General features: G+C 39.8%; 1 protein-coding gene across 8 annotated transcripts in view; it reads right to left on the bottom strand.

Moving 5' to 3' along the window:
* The window catches only part of klhl29 (kelch-like family member 29), a 399,100-nt gene that overhangs the window by 55,850 nt on the left and 328,197 nt on the right, over positions 1 to 15,053 (bottom strand). For all 8 annotated transcript variants that reach the window (XM_043676918.2, XM_087977403.1, XM_087977393.1 and 5 more), the window contains one exon: positions 10,827 to 11,007. In XM_043676918.2, coding sequence (XP_043532853.1) covers positions 10,827 to 11,007 — 181 coding nt within the window. The remainder of the gene's footprint in view (positions 1 to 10,826; positions 11,008 to 15,053) is intronic.

The following is a 15,053-nucleotide window of genomic DNA, read 5'->3' as shown; positions in this document are numbered from 1 at the left end:
GAACTATAGACCTGTGAGCCTGACCTCAGTGGTGGGCAAGTTGTTGGAGGGAATCCTGAGGGACAGGATGTACATGTATTTGGAAAGGCAAGGACTGATTAGGGATAGTCAACATGGCTTTGTGCATGGGAAATCATGTCTCACAAACTTGACTGAGTTTTTTGAAGAAGTAACAAAGAAGACTGATGAGGGCAGAGCAGTAGATGTGATCTATATGGACTTCAGTAAGGCATTCAACAAGGTTCCCCATGGGAGATTGATTAGCAAGGTTAGATCTCATGGAATACAGGGAGAACTAGCCATTTGGATACAGAACTGGCTCAAAGATAGAAGACAGAGGGTGGTGGTGGAGGGTTGTTTTTCAGACTGGAGGCCTGTGACCAGTGGAGTGCCACAAGGATCGGTGCTGGGCCCTCTACTTTTTGTCATTTACATAAATGATTTGGATGTGAGCATAAGAGGTACAGTTAGTAAGTTTGCAGATGACACTAAAATTGGAGGTGTAGTGAACAGCGAAGAGGGTTACTTCAGATTACAACAGGATCTTGACCAGATGGGCCAATGGGCTGAGAAGTGGCAGATCGAGTTTAATTCAGATAAGTGCGAGGTGCTGCATTTTGGGAAAGCAAATCTTAGCAGGACTCAGACACTTAATGGTAAGGTCCTAGGGAGTGTTGCTGAACAAAGAGACCTTGGAGTGCAGGTTCATAGCTCCTTGAAAGTGGAGTTGCAGGTAGATAGGATAGTGAAGAAGGTGTTTGGTATGCTTTCTTTCATTGGTCAGAGTATTGAGTACAGGAGTTGGGAGGTCATGTTGCGACTGTACAGGACATTGGTTAGGCCAGTGTTGGAATATTGCATGCAATTCTGGTCTCCTTCCTATTGGAAAGATGTTGTGAAACTTGAAAGGATTCAGAAAAGATTTACAAGGATGTTGCCAGGGTTGGAGGATTTGAGCTATAGGGAGAGGCTGAACAGGCTGGGCCTGTTTTCCCTGGAGCGTCAGAGACTGAGGGGTGACCTTATAGAGGTTTACAAAATTATGAGGGGCATGGATAGGATAAATAGACAAAGTCTTTTCCCTGGGGTGGGGGAGTCCAGAACTAGAGGGCATAGGTTTAGGGTGAGAGGGAAAAGATATAAAAGAGACCTAAGGGGTAACCTTTTCACGCAGAGGGTGGTACATGTATGGAATGAGCTGCCAGAAGAAGTGGTGGAGGCTGGTACAATTGCAACATTTAAGAGGCATTTGGATAGGTATATGAATAGGAAGGGTTTGGAGGGATATGGGCCGGGTGCTGGCAGGTGGAACTAGATTGGGTTGGGATATCTGGTTGGCATGGACAGGTTGGACTGAAGGGTCTGTTTCCATGCTGTACATCTCTATGACTCTAGGTTAAAAGCTGGGGACTGCGCACTCATTAGATGTGTAGATATGCTTTGAAGCACTCTTGCATTTTTCCTTGCATTTGTTTAGATTGCAGGAAAGAAAGGAGACATTTTTGAAAAAGAAACTTAGATCTACACAGCATCTTTCATAAGCATTGGACAATCCAAATTGTTATACAGTTAAAGAAATATCCTTGAAATGATATGTTTGGAATGCATAAAGCTACAACAGCCAATTATACATGTCAAGGTCCCACAAACAGCAATGGGATTGTTTTTGTTCCAAAATATTAATGCCAATTACGAGATAAATAATGACTAGGAGACAACTCCTCTGATCTTCTACTAAATGCTCACAGCGAAATCTTTGATGTTGGGAGAGGCCCTTGAAAAAACACTAATGTGCTTCTTGTGTCTGGAAACCGTCCATTAGGTACTAGACCACTCGGATCTGACAAGACCAATGACCCTGTGCTTTTAATATCAGCAAACTGAACTAATTTGGAATAATAAATAACTTTCTTAAGAAGCGTCTACTTGCAAAGAGATATCTGACAGTAAGTCCTGTGCACCTGTCTGTCACTGGGGTCAAAGATTCAAGGGTATAATGCCTTTTCAGTGAACATACTGTACACAATTCATTTATACAGCCGAAAAACAATTTAGCTCAAATTTCGATACATCTTTGTGGTATTTTCTGTGGGCCAGAAATAATAGACTAGAGTAGAGTAATTGTATTTGTCCTTTACACCATATACAACTGGCACAATGAAAACAACACAGTGTTCCTCCAGGACCAAGGTACTGTATGAACATACAGACTACACGAGAGTACAGTCATACTTGGGCAGCATAAAGTGCATAGAGAATTTCAAAACACGCAAGACAGCACAGTAATTCCTGACAAGACAAGATAATAGGCACTGTGGTGGACAAATTATAATGAAACAATGAATGATCATTAATAAAGCAGGGGGACACGGTGGCTCAGTGGTTAGCACTGCTGCCTCATGTGCCAGGGACCTGGGTTCAATTCCTGCCTTGGGCAACTGTCTGTGTGGAGTTTGTACATTCTCCCAGTGTCTGCGTGGATTTCCTTCAGGTGCTCCGGTTTCCTCCCACCGTCCAAAGATGTGCAGGTTAGGTGGATGCTAAATTGCCCGTAGTGTTAGGGGTAAATGTAGGGGAATGGGTCTGGGTGGGTTGCTCTTCAGAGGGTCGGTGTGGACTTGTTGGGCCAAAGAGCCTGTTTCCACACTGTAGGGAATCTATTCTAATCTAATCAATCTAAAAAAGTCATCTGAAAATTCATCATACAGTATACATTTAGAATAGGAAACATTACGTGCCCCTAAAGTTGTTGGAATATAGAGGTGATCGTGGTACAGGGAGGGTAACTATCACCTTAATAACCAATCGCACACAAGCAGACTCTCTCACCAAAGATATGAAAGGATTAAGAAATAAACAGTGGCAGGCCTGGCAAGGGAGCTGAATGAAAGGGAATGAATTCAATGTCAAGCCAGCCACAGAAGGAAGGAAGAAAAGGTTGGATTTTGTGAGATAGCAGAAGCAGATCATACAACTCGCAATTGTTACTCCATCCAACATGGTCATGGCTGCTCACCTGACCACTCCCCATATCCTTTGATTCCCTCAGACATCAAAGAGTTTTCTCTCACCTAAAATACTGATAGCAATAGAAGATTCACAGTCTTCTGGGATAAACATTTTGAAAGACATTCAATCCCCATTTCAGTCTTAAATGAACATACCCTTGTGCCGTATTCTAGATTCCCCAGTTCGGGAAATGAATTCTGTGTCTGCTTCAATGAAATCAAACCCTTTCAGAATGTGTCTGCTTCAATGAAATCAACTCTCATTTTTCTAAACTCCAGGGAATATAGATCAATTTACTCACCTCTGATCATAAGACAATGCTGTCACCCCAGTGCCAATCTATAGAACCTTTGCTGTAATTACCTCCAATGCAAGTCTGTCCTTCTGTAAATTAGGGGACTAAAACTGCACAAAGCATTCCTCACCAAAGCCCAGTAAACTTCAGCTATGATTTCCTTATTCTTTACTCCAAGTCTTATTGCAACAAAGGCAAACAGCTCATTTGCCTTTCTAATTGTTTGCTTTATCTGCAAAACATTTGTTCTTATATCCAAGTCACTCTGAACATCAACATTTACAAGCTGCAGACCCTTCAAAAATTTTGCCTTTCAATTTGCATGAGTAAATAAACTCATGCTTCCCGCATTATACAATACTTGTCACTCTGTTGCCCATTCATTTAACTGGTCTCGAGTTCTCTGCAGGTTCTTTGTGTCCTCCTCACAGCTTGTGTTCTTATCCAGTTTTGTATCATGAACAAACTTGATATATTAATCTTGATATAGACTGTAAATAGCTGAAGCACTAACACAAATTCTTGAAGCACTCTTAGGTACAGCCCGTCAACATAAAACTGCCCCACTTACCCTTATTCTCTGCTTCATTTCCCGTAACTAATCCGCTTTCTGTGCTAGTACATTACCGCCATATCCATGAACCCTTATCTTGTGTGTTAACCTTTTCTGTGGCATCTTACTGAAAGCCTTTTGGAAATCCAAGTAAATTACACCCACTGCATTACACCTCCCCACTCCCCCCATTACCTTCCCCTTTATCTAGCTGACTAGCTACAATCTTGGGTGACTGCGCGGAGTTTGCATGTTCTCCCTGTTGTTGTGGGTTTCCTCCGGGTGCTCCAGTTTTCTCCCACAGTCCAAAAATGTGCATGCTAGGTGGATTGGCCATGGGGAATGTAGGGTTACAGGAAGAGGGAAGGGGGATGGATCTGTGCGGGGTGCTTTTCAGAATGGTGGTGTGGGTTGAATGGCCTGCTTTCACACTGCAGGGAATCTATGAACTTCCAATCGGCTGTAATTTTCTACAAACTGGGAAATCTTAGAAACTCATAATCACTGTCTCTGCAGTTAGGTCTTTTAAAACGCAAGGTTACAGGCCATCAAGTCATAGAGATTTGTTACATTTTGGTCCAGTACATTTCTCTAACATGTGTTTCTCTGTCAAAATCACATAGTTCAAAGGGGAATTAGATTGTCAATTAATAAAATTAACTCCATCTGATGAGTTTAGTAGACTTTGTGCAAACGCAGAAACCTGATGACAATCACAAGAACAGGAATCTGATGACTCGATGGGCCAAATGGCCCATTTCCATGCTGTAGGGATTCTATGAACTAAGCCAAGTCCCTGAAATCCTTAATACTGACTTAAAATTACCATGCTAGGAATCCACCTCCCAGTATCCACAAACTGACTAATAGCCCAGATGAAATTGATCACCACACTATGTTTCTGTCATTTGAGCTCATTCATGATTTCTTTGCAGCAACTCTTCAAATGAATGCTTTGATATAGCCTGGTTTTGAAATTTTTAAATATTAAAAATGATTCAATTAGGTAAGAAACTAAAGGAACTAATGAAAGTTCTGCATAGTTTCATAAAATTAATTTTAGTGCCTTAAAATCAGAATACCCACACGTTGTGGTCCAGACATTTATTAAAAATTATTTTTCTGTAATAAACATATTTTTACTGTAATAATAAAACTAAAAGTTTCTACTTCTAATACTGTGAATAGAGGAACATTGTTCTACTACACTGCCTGTATGGGCTGGTACATGGACGATTTTATGTTTGTGATTGTGATTCAGCAGGTCACGGGTTGTCACTATTTGAACAACAATGGTGACAACTTGTCCACCAAACCGTATTATACTTTGAACCGCAACAGGTAGAAAGTGAGGACTGCAGATCAGAGTCACAAGTGTGGTGCTGGGAAACCACAGCAGGTCAGGCTGCATCCGAGGAGCTTGAGAATCGATGTTTTGGGCATATGCCTGAAATGTCGATTCTCCTGCTCCTCGGGTGCTACCTGCCCTGCTGTGCTTTTCCAGCACCACACTTTTGACTTTGAACCACAACATCTTAATAATGACAGAGTGTAGCAGCAGGGAAAGGAATGCCAGCAATTCCTGCTATTCAAATGCAAGCATCTCATGGGCCACCGACCCAAAGGAGGGCACAATGGCCTCGCGGTATTATCAGTAGACGATAAATCCAGAGACCAATGTAATGTTCTCAGGAAATAGGCTTAAATCACACCAGATTCAATAAAAATCCAGATTTAAAAGATTAATGATGACCATTTTTGGATAAAAAATGTCAATTTTCAGAAAAGCTCATCTGGTTCACTAATATCCTTTTGGGAAGGAAACTGCTATCCTTTCCTGGTCTGGCCTACATGTAACTCCTGGTTAACTCTTAATTACCCTCTGGGCAATGAATGCTGGCCTAGCCAACCGCACTCACATCCCATGAATGAATACAAAATCAATCAGCAGAGAAATAACCTGTTCAGTCACATGATGTCATCCTCAAATCCAAGGGCAGTTGATTAAGTATCAGAAACTCAATGCATACTAAACAAAGAGTGCAATTTCCAAGACAATTTGCATCCCGATTCTTGCCTATGCCAAGGTGGAAATTCCACTCAAGTCCTGGGATTAAGAGCAATTATGAGCAATATTTATGCAGGTATATATGTTACAATGCAGGTTTAAAAGCTGGCGTACTTTTTAAGAGCAGTTAAGTCAAAGATAAGAGTACGCCCAATGATTTTAAGTGTTAATGTATCATGTAGCATGGTCATCTGAAATAATAAACTACAGTAGTCCCCCACGTACCCGCGGGGGATGAGTACCAAGAACTAACACAGAAGCCCGAAACCAAGTTTAGGAGTGAACCCATTCATTTCGATGGGAAATTTACCTCCCTGGCAGCCTCCTTGTTCCTGGTTCTGGAAGGTTCCCTATAATATGTTTGAGTCATGGTAAACCGCTGGTAACTGAAACCGCGGAAAACAATTCCATGGATACGGAGTCTAGCTGTTTATTCAGAACTAGTCTTAGTCAATACTGGTTGAATAAAGCACCCTATTATTACAAATTCAACATTTTTAATGATCAGAGCTTTTGCTGTTTTATTAGATTTCAACGAAGAATATCTGCTGGAAAGCAAGCAGGGTATACCAATTAGCAACAATCCTTATTGTACAGCTATGAATGCATGCAATGAATTTGGGTAATATTGTTGAGAATGTATAGCTTTTTGAATGAATTGGAATATGAACATTATTGGGTTGCAAAGGATTTATCGCGTAATTGTTTATAACTGGAAAGTCAAAAGATTAAATGCTGTTTAAAAAAAACAAGTGACTTTAGAAAGCTATGTCCAACAAAGATTATAGAGACAGACAAAGATGGACTTTTAATGTTTTAACTGTTGAGCAAACCGACCTGAATACCCAAAGCAATCTATGCTGCTATCGCCTAGCAACAGTCTTTGGACTGAAATGTTGGGTGTTTTTTTTCAGCATACTGTACAACTACAATCTCTTGGCTGTTGCTGTTCAACATTTGTAAAGCCAACAAGTGCTCCCGGTCTCTCAGCCGGTAACAGTCAAAGCTTAGAGCTGAAAGCAGCACTCGTTATATTTCTCTCAGTGAAGAAGTTCATTAAAAAAAAACTGATCAAGTTTCAAATGTCAGGACTCGCAATTGTTTCTCAACTGAATCTGAAATCTAGTCTGACAACGTTCTATTATCCCATGACTGTCAGCAATCAGAATTTCATTAACAGGAATTCAGAGGCATTGTGAGAAATCAGCTGGACTGAATGCCCCCCTTGACCTACAGAGGGGTTATTTATTTTCTGTACTTTTTATCTATCCTTTCCCCTGTCCATAATAGCTCTGCAGCATTGCGTATGTCTGTCCTATCCTCACATGAATGTGTGTATATTTGGGACAAAATGGGACACAGTCTAATTCAGATAGGATCTTAGTTGACAACCAGTTTATCATGTATATGGAAAACATGTTCACCTGTAATAAGGGTTTTTTTTAATAAAGAGAAATAGTTGACAATTATTGGTCTGAAGAAGAGTCACTGGATTCTAAATGTTAACGCTGCTTTCTCTTCACAGATGTGCCAGTCCTGCTGTGTTTTTCCGACAATGTCAGATTTTGTTTCTGACTGTTGGTGATTGAATGAGACATTCACACTTTCGTGACAGCTTTATCGAATAGTGGGGATTTGATTTCCAGACAACTTCTCCCACTAGGAGAAACTATATTTCCTACATTTGTACACAATTCCACTATGCACTATTTTAGTGTGTTTATTAAACAAATTTAAGTAACTGGGTTAATGGAAAAGTTAACAGAGGGCATAGAGAGGATTATATAAAGCAGTCGCTACCAATCTCAGGAAGAGTAGCTTCATTCATAGAGTCTTTACTTTCCATAGACCTGAGTATATAATGCCTTAGTAGATCTTTTTCACACCAGATACATCCCCAAGTTGACAGCCTACCTCATAACACCATAGAATCTGACAGGACAGAAGGAAGTCATTGTGCCAGTCATAAATCCCAAACTCAGTTCTTTCCCCAGAAACATGCTTATTCATCCTCCCAGGGACATTCTCATCTACAAGCTGCCCCTTGGTTACATGGGGATGAAGAAGCTTTATTGAATTAGAATTAGCTTTGTTGTCGCATGTACTCACATGAGTACAGTGAAAGGTTTACAAGTCACATGAAAAAAATGAAAAGTCCAGCATTACAGACCTTCAAAAAGTACAAAATCATAGTAAGAAATTAGAAAAGTAAAGAAATCAAAGTTCAGAATAACTCTCCTGTACCATAAAGAATTTTTTTAAATAAAGAGAATTTAAGACAAAGTCCACGTAGTCCATTTCATGGTTCTAGGCTCGAGGGCCTGACCCCGACGCCCTGTTGGAATCCCGGGCTGGACCCACCATGGTGCTGAAGAAAACACTGCATGGAGTCACAACTGTAGTGTTGCCCAAGGCAACTTTGGACAGCATTCCCACACAACAAACAAATACTCGATCCAAAAACAGTTTGAAACACAGCTGAAATCATCAGAGGGAATAATTTTCAAACAAGGAAAAGACGTTCGGCAACTACTTGCTGAACCTCCAAATGGAGTGGCGTTCCAGTCCTGCTCCTAAAATATCTCCCAATAACATTTGCAATTGACTGGGAACAGCCAGATTTCTTTGCACAAATTAAAAGGCAAACAATGTCCTATCTGAGTTTTGGATTTGTAAATAAAGGACGGATCAATGCTTTTCAGGTTTAGCCATTGCAGAACAGGATATGTAAGGGTTTGAAAATAAAGGTGATCTTCAGAAATAAACAGACATACTGAGTTAACACTTTAACCTGTCTTAAGAGGACCTAAGAGGTCCTGTTAACCTATGCAAATGCTGGAGAATCAACTTTTTGTACAAGTAAATTCACTGTTTACAGCTGATGTCCACCAAGCAATAGCCACAAGAGTGAATTGATCAGTTCATCAGTATGTACTGTGACAAGGGCAGTGGCTGTGACTTTTCAGAGGCTGAGCTATCAGAGCAGATAATGGAGCTGGCTATAGCTTCAAATAGTAACTAAAACTTTCCAAAGGAAAGAAAAATCATGATATTGAAACACTGCTAAAAGATTGCAAAAAATATCAAGCCATTGTAGCACAACAACAACAACAACTACAGCATCTGCAGCATTGGGTGCAGTTATCAGTATCGGTTCAGTAGCCAGGATGTAGAAAGCAAGCAAGCTGAGTGGCAGGCACAGTCCACTGCACCCACTGCAAAGGTGTCCTGCATTCCAAACCCCTGTACGTCACACAGCGTTAAATGTTTACAGGGCCTACCTAAGCAAGAGATGTCAACTTGTCTGTTTCCTGTACAGACCTGATGACTGTTTCCCTTGCTTCACTTCAATGGTCAGCTTCAAGTCAAAATGAATGGTGTAACCCCTATTCAATAACATAATTTATCAGCATAACTTTGTAATGACTCCTGATAAAATAAATAGAGTTGTTGCAGTGACAGTGACTATGAATGACAATGTTAAATTATCCTTCTAGGTGTCAGTGCATAACTTCAAATGGGACATCAGGGCCCTAATTTACATAACCCCTCCCTCAATTCTCTTTTGAATGCTGCTTTTGAATTTACTTACAACTCCCTTTCAAGCAGTGATCCATATCACAACAATTTTCCTGCGAAAACCAATGTTTCCTGCAAGTTTATATAAACATTAACCACACTATCCCACGTGAATCTTTAGTTACTGAATGAAAAAATAAATTTGATTCAGAGTGATGATAGTTGTTGAACCAATGGATATGGCGAGTACAATTCGAATGTGAATTAACTCTGACCTCTTAATTAATTTCTATCATTCATTACAAGTCATTAGGAACCATACAGAATAAATAATTGAACCTGTATTTTCCTAGTCTGTGAAACTCAAGACATAAATACAGAAGTAGACCATATGACTCAGAAAGCGCGGTGTTGGAGAAGCACACGGGGTCAGGCAATATCTGAAGAACAGGAGAGTGACGTTTTGGGCAGTACATGCAAAGGACCTCTGCTATTAACACTCTCCTAGACATGCATTACTTCAAATGCTAGAATTAAACAATTCAAAGATGTTGACAATTAACTTCAGATACATTTTAACGTTGCATTGATTTGATTTTGCTGTTATTCCTGATGAAAACCTAATGCTCGAAACATCGACTCTCCTGCTCCTCGGATGCTGCCTGACCTGCTGTGCTTTTCCAGTGCTGCACTGTTTGACTCTGATTGCCAGCATCTGCAGTCCTCACTTTCTCCCTTATGACTCAGAGAGCCTGCTGCGCCGGGGATTTAAATTTCAATTTATGCTGGGGCTTTTCAAGATGAAGGGGCATACTTTTAAAGTGAGAGGAGAAAGATTTTAAAAAGACATGAAGGGCAAGTTTTCTATTACATAGAGTATGGTTTGTGTGTGGAATGAATTTCCAGAGGAAGTGATGGGTTCGGGTACAGTTCCAACATTTAAAAGACATTTGGGTAAGTTCACGAATAAGAAATGTTTGGAGGGATATGGGCCAAGCACAGGCAGTGGGTCTAGTTTAGTTGGGAATACGGTCAGCATGGACTAGTTGGATCGAAGGGTCTGCTTCCATGCTGTACGACTCTATTGTTCTGTAACATGAACTCTTAATTGATAAATAAGCACTTTTAATGTACTTATATAACTTCCCATAATAGCACTGCCTCAAATGATAAGAATTAAACAATTCAAAACGTTGACAATTGACTTCAGATACATTTTAATATTGTATTGAAATAATAAAGGAAGCAAGGTATTCTAAAATAGCTACATATTTTAAAAGTACAGTACACTGTCAAAAAGAAATTATTTTGTCCAGCATTAATTATTGTCCGATTACATTCCAGTAAATTTCACTCAACAATTCTGTGAATCTTGATTTTACCTTTCAACATGATTGAGATTCCCAGAGACACCAATACCACCCAGTGTGTAAATTTTCCCATCATACACGAGGCTATTGTGTCGACACCGAGGGACAGTCATCCGTGAAACCAGGTTCCAATTGTCCAAAAGGGACATGTAACACCAGACATCAGCAAGTGTGACACCAGATTCCATGCCACCTAGGACAATGAGAGATGAAGTCAGTGTCAGAATGATGGCAATCTACGTGACTTGATTGCCTGGGAAACAAATTGCAAATTCTAATGATAGAGACTTTATTACCATAATTTTCAGTTCTGCTCCATTAAAAACTAAATGTGATACAAATTAGCTTTCAGTTCTTTAGAAGGCATTGTACATCTGTTTGAATAGAACCTTTCGTAATACCTCATTTATTTCAGAACAGATTATTTCATAAACTCTCAGAAAGATATCAGCATCTCAACAGTCACAGGCATTGATGTACTCAGAATTACAGCTCGTTAAGACACTGACAATTGACTTTAATCTATTCAGCAACTTTGCAATTTTAGCTGAATTGTGAAAGGGAAGTTTTAAGAAGATGATAGATACTTCCTGAGATAGGTACAGATTCTAAGGTGTGTGTGCCGGGTGTGTGTGTGTGTGTGTGTGTGTGTGCGCCGTGTGTGTGTGTGTGTGTGTGTGTGTGTGTGTGTGTGTATCACTTGTCCTGAGAACATTACAAGTCAATCATTTAACATACGACTGAAATCAAGTTTATGCCAGACTGTGTAAGGATTGCAGGTTTCCTTCTCTGAAGGACATTAATGCACAAATTGGGTTTTTTAAGAGTCATCTGGTAGTAATGTGCACAGTAAATATATGCTAAGGCTAGAGATGAATGAAGAAAGCTGTGCAGCAGTGTCATGCTTGGATTTTAGATGTTTTCTGACTTCAGTTTCTGGACAGTATTTTTGTATTGATTACGCTGGAAAATGCAAACATCTCAACCTGGAAAATGCATTTACAATATTCTATTTCCGTGCTGACAACTTGAATATAAAATCATAAATTACGAACAGTCACTTGGTGGTATAGAATTTCTGCTGTGTGTTGCTGAAGCTTTGTCATGCATTCATCAGGATAAAAGTAAAAATACCAAATTTCAAGTGACCTTAATAATTTTTACTGCAGGAGAAAAGGGTGCTGATTGCCATAGAGACAGCAGAGTCAACCGATGCTAATTAAATCAAAGTCAACTGGCCAACTAATCAGCATGCTCCTCTATCACTTCCTCAATCCCTCACGGCAATCGCACGAGGTGTCACACTTGCTTAATCACCTCCCCCCTCCTCATTGTCCAAGGCTCCAAACACACCTTCCAGGTGAAGCAGCATTTTACTTGTATTTCTTTCAATCTACTCTATTGTTCACAATGTGGCATCCTTTACATTCGCACTTTGTCAAATCCCTCTGACAGATCCACATCCAGCACACTAGCATTAATAACTGAGGCGGTTTGAAATTTGGTATTGTTATACTTGTCATAATGAGTGCAAAGCTAAAGGTTTCAACCATGTGCTTCCCTTTTCAGAAATAATAAATTTACACTCATCTAGCCCTTTTCACTTTTGCCGCATGGTCCAAGGTGAACAATTACCTTTTGAAGTCTCCTTGATGATAAACACACAAATACAACTAATTTGTAGATACCACAGTCCAGTTCAATGAACAGTAAAGTGTAGTTTTAAAAGGTTATTTTTATTGTCACATATTAATTCATGTTTAGTTTGCACCATTCTTGTTTAATTTCTGAAAATAAATCTAGTGAGTCAGTTTGGAATCTGAGTTTTGCTCAAGTATGGTATATTTATAAATCTTCCAAATAGTTTGGAGTGAAACAGCATCAAGAGGGTACCGGAGATTATGTGAGTTGTGTTAACACCTATAAATAGAAAGACAGGTTTCAGTGCCTTGAAGACTATATTATCTCATTTAGATCCAAAAGCTGAAAGAGCAGCTCAAGCTGCTTTAAAGTCGGATGCCAAGCTATGATTATAACATTTCACATGTGTAACACTCCTGTACAAAGAACATATTTAAAAGTAAACCAACACTAAAGCTGGCTGGTCTGGACGGACATTTTATAAATTGACCGATTCTACGAATGTGGTCAATGTTTGTATCCAAGAATGGATATCTAATAGACTTCTCATACTTTTCAAGCAAGCTGTGGGGTGAAAGGAAATTATTCATATAGAAATACAGATAATGGATTAACTTCATCCATGTACTAACCAAGAAATAGCTCAAATAATCAGACAAATAATGGCATATGTTTGTTTAAATTTATCTGACTCTTAATCATTAAACCGCTGTAGTTACGACAATAACAGGATTTACAAACCAATGAAGCAAGTCACAGCCATAGGTCCAGAGTGCAGTACAATGCCCCTCATTGTATATGCTCCTGAACTGACTGGTCAGGGGGCATGTTTGGGGGGGTGGAGTAGATGGAGACACAGGTTGCTTCTATTCCTCCCCTTATACAGAGTCAAAGAATCTGTGTTGTGAACAGTGACATAGGATGAACCACTAGTGACTGCACGACCTCATCAGACTGGGTGGAGCCTAATGCAATCTCCAACATTAACTCTTTCAGAACCATTATGTTGTACAAAACCATTGTCCTTGGCAAATGATAAACACCAAAACTGTCACTTTAGTGTAACAATTTTATCTACTTAATACTGATAAATCCAGAGATTGTCCCCATCAAAAGACCAGTGATAACTGGTTAAAACACTAAACGCAATTACTGTTTTGTATGTCTTATAATGAATTATTCACTGACTCAGGATGTGGTACCACTCAAATCAAGCACTCTACAGACTTGCAGAAAAAAATCATCAAAAGGGGAGATGTGTGTCAATCATTGTCTAGTGTGTGATCTTTGTAATATAAGAAAGAGGCATTTCGAAGCAGACTCTGGCTTCTGCAAGGTAACAGCGGGCAGATATGTTCATCCACATGGCGGGGGGGGGGGGGGGGGGGGGGGAATACACCTCAGAGTAATGTTTGGTAAAGCTGTGTTCGAAACCAAGGAGAATTAAAGGGAATACTGTCTGTGTGTATTGACTGAAATGAAAGAGAAGAGAATTGTTGATACATTGTTTGTGCTCCAATAAATAGTTAAAAGAATACTGATTTTCTATTAAGTTAACAGCAATCAGAAGACTTATGGAGTCATACAGCACAGAAACAAACCCTTTCTTTCAAACAGTCCATGCCAATCATAATCCCATCTGCCTGCGCATGGCCCACATCCCTCCAAATATTTCTGACAGATGTACTTACCTAAATGTCTTTTGAAAGCTGTAACTGTACCCACATCCATCACATCCTCTGAAAGTTCATTCCAGACATGAACCACTGTCTGTGTAAACAAATTGCCCTGAAAAGGCCTCGCCAACCTCAATATAACATACCAACTCCTGTACTGAAAAGTCTGAGTAATGAAGGCAAGCATTTAAATGAATCTAATATCATCTAATATCAATGCTAAAGTACTACATCTACTGTAACCAAGTAAAACATAGTCAAGCATTCTACAAATGGGCACGTTTCGGATGCAGACGGAGGGTACCTGGAGAGAAAATCTTCAGTCAACAATTTGTCCGAAAGGCAATCATCCTATTTGCAATGGAACCTTCTGGGCACAGAAAGACCTTATCGGTTACCTGTCCACCAGATGGAGCACCACTAAACATCACTGATCCTCAAAGGACCAAACGAGACAACAGCGCCTGGATAGGTTAATGTTTGACTTGGGAATTAGAATCTAAGAAAGAAGTTGCGCGGTTCACCTACCTGCAGTTGACTCATCCAGTGTGTTGCTCACCTTTCAACAAAGAGCGACTTCTGCTGAGAAGCTTTTTTGTAGAAACGTGTAGCACAATGGTAGCCATTTGACCCATCATGTTTGTGCCAGCGGTTTAAAGATCTATTCAATTACTTCCACTTCCCTGCTCTTTACACACAGGCTTTCATTTTAAATAAAAAACTGGAAAATCTTTAGGTCGAATGAACTTCAGAAGATGCCATATTCACAGTTCAACCACAGTCTATGCTCTATTTCACTGACATTTTGGCATCGATTTGTTTTTTTCTCGAAGCAACTTAAAAATTACTTGACCATTTAATGTTAGGTTTATGTGAACTCCTCTTGCAAATAGTTCCAAAGCATCACTCTTCTGCTGTTCCT

This window comes from Chiloscyllium plagiosum, unplaced genomic scaffold, assembly GCF_037043375.1.
Source record: "Chiloscyllium plagiosum isolate Xiang-an unplaced genomic scaffold, Cpla_swu_hap1 HiC_scaffold_3, whole genome shotgun sequence".
In the NCBI taxonomy this organism is placed as follows: Eukaryota; Metazoa; Chordata; class Chondrichthyes; order Orectolobiformes; family Hemiscylliidae; genus Chiloscyllium; species Chiloscyllium plagiosum.
This window is presented reverse-complemented; position numbering and strand designations above follow the sequence as displayed.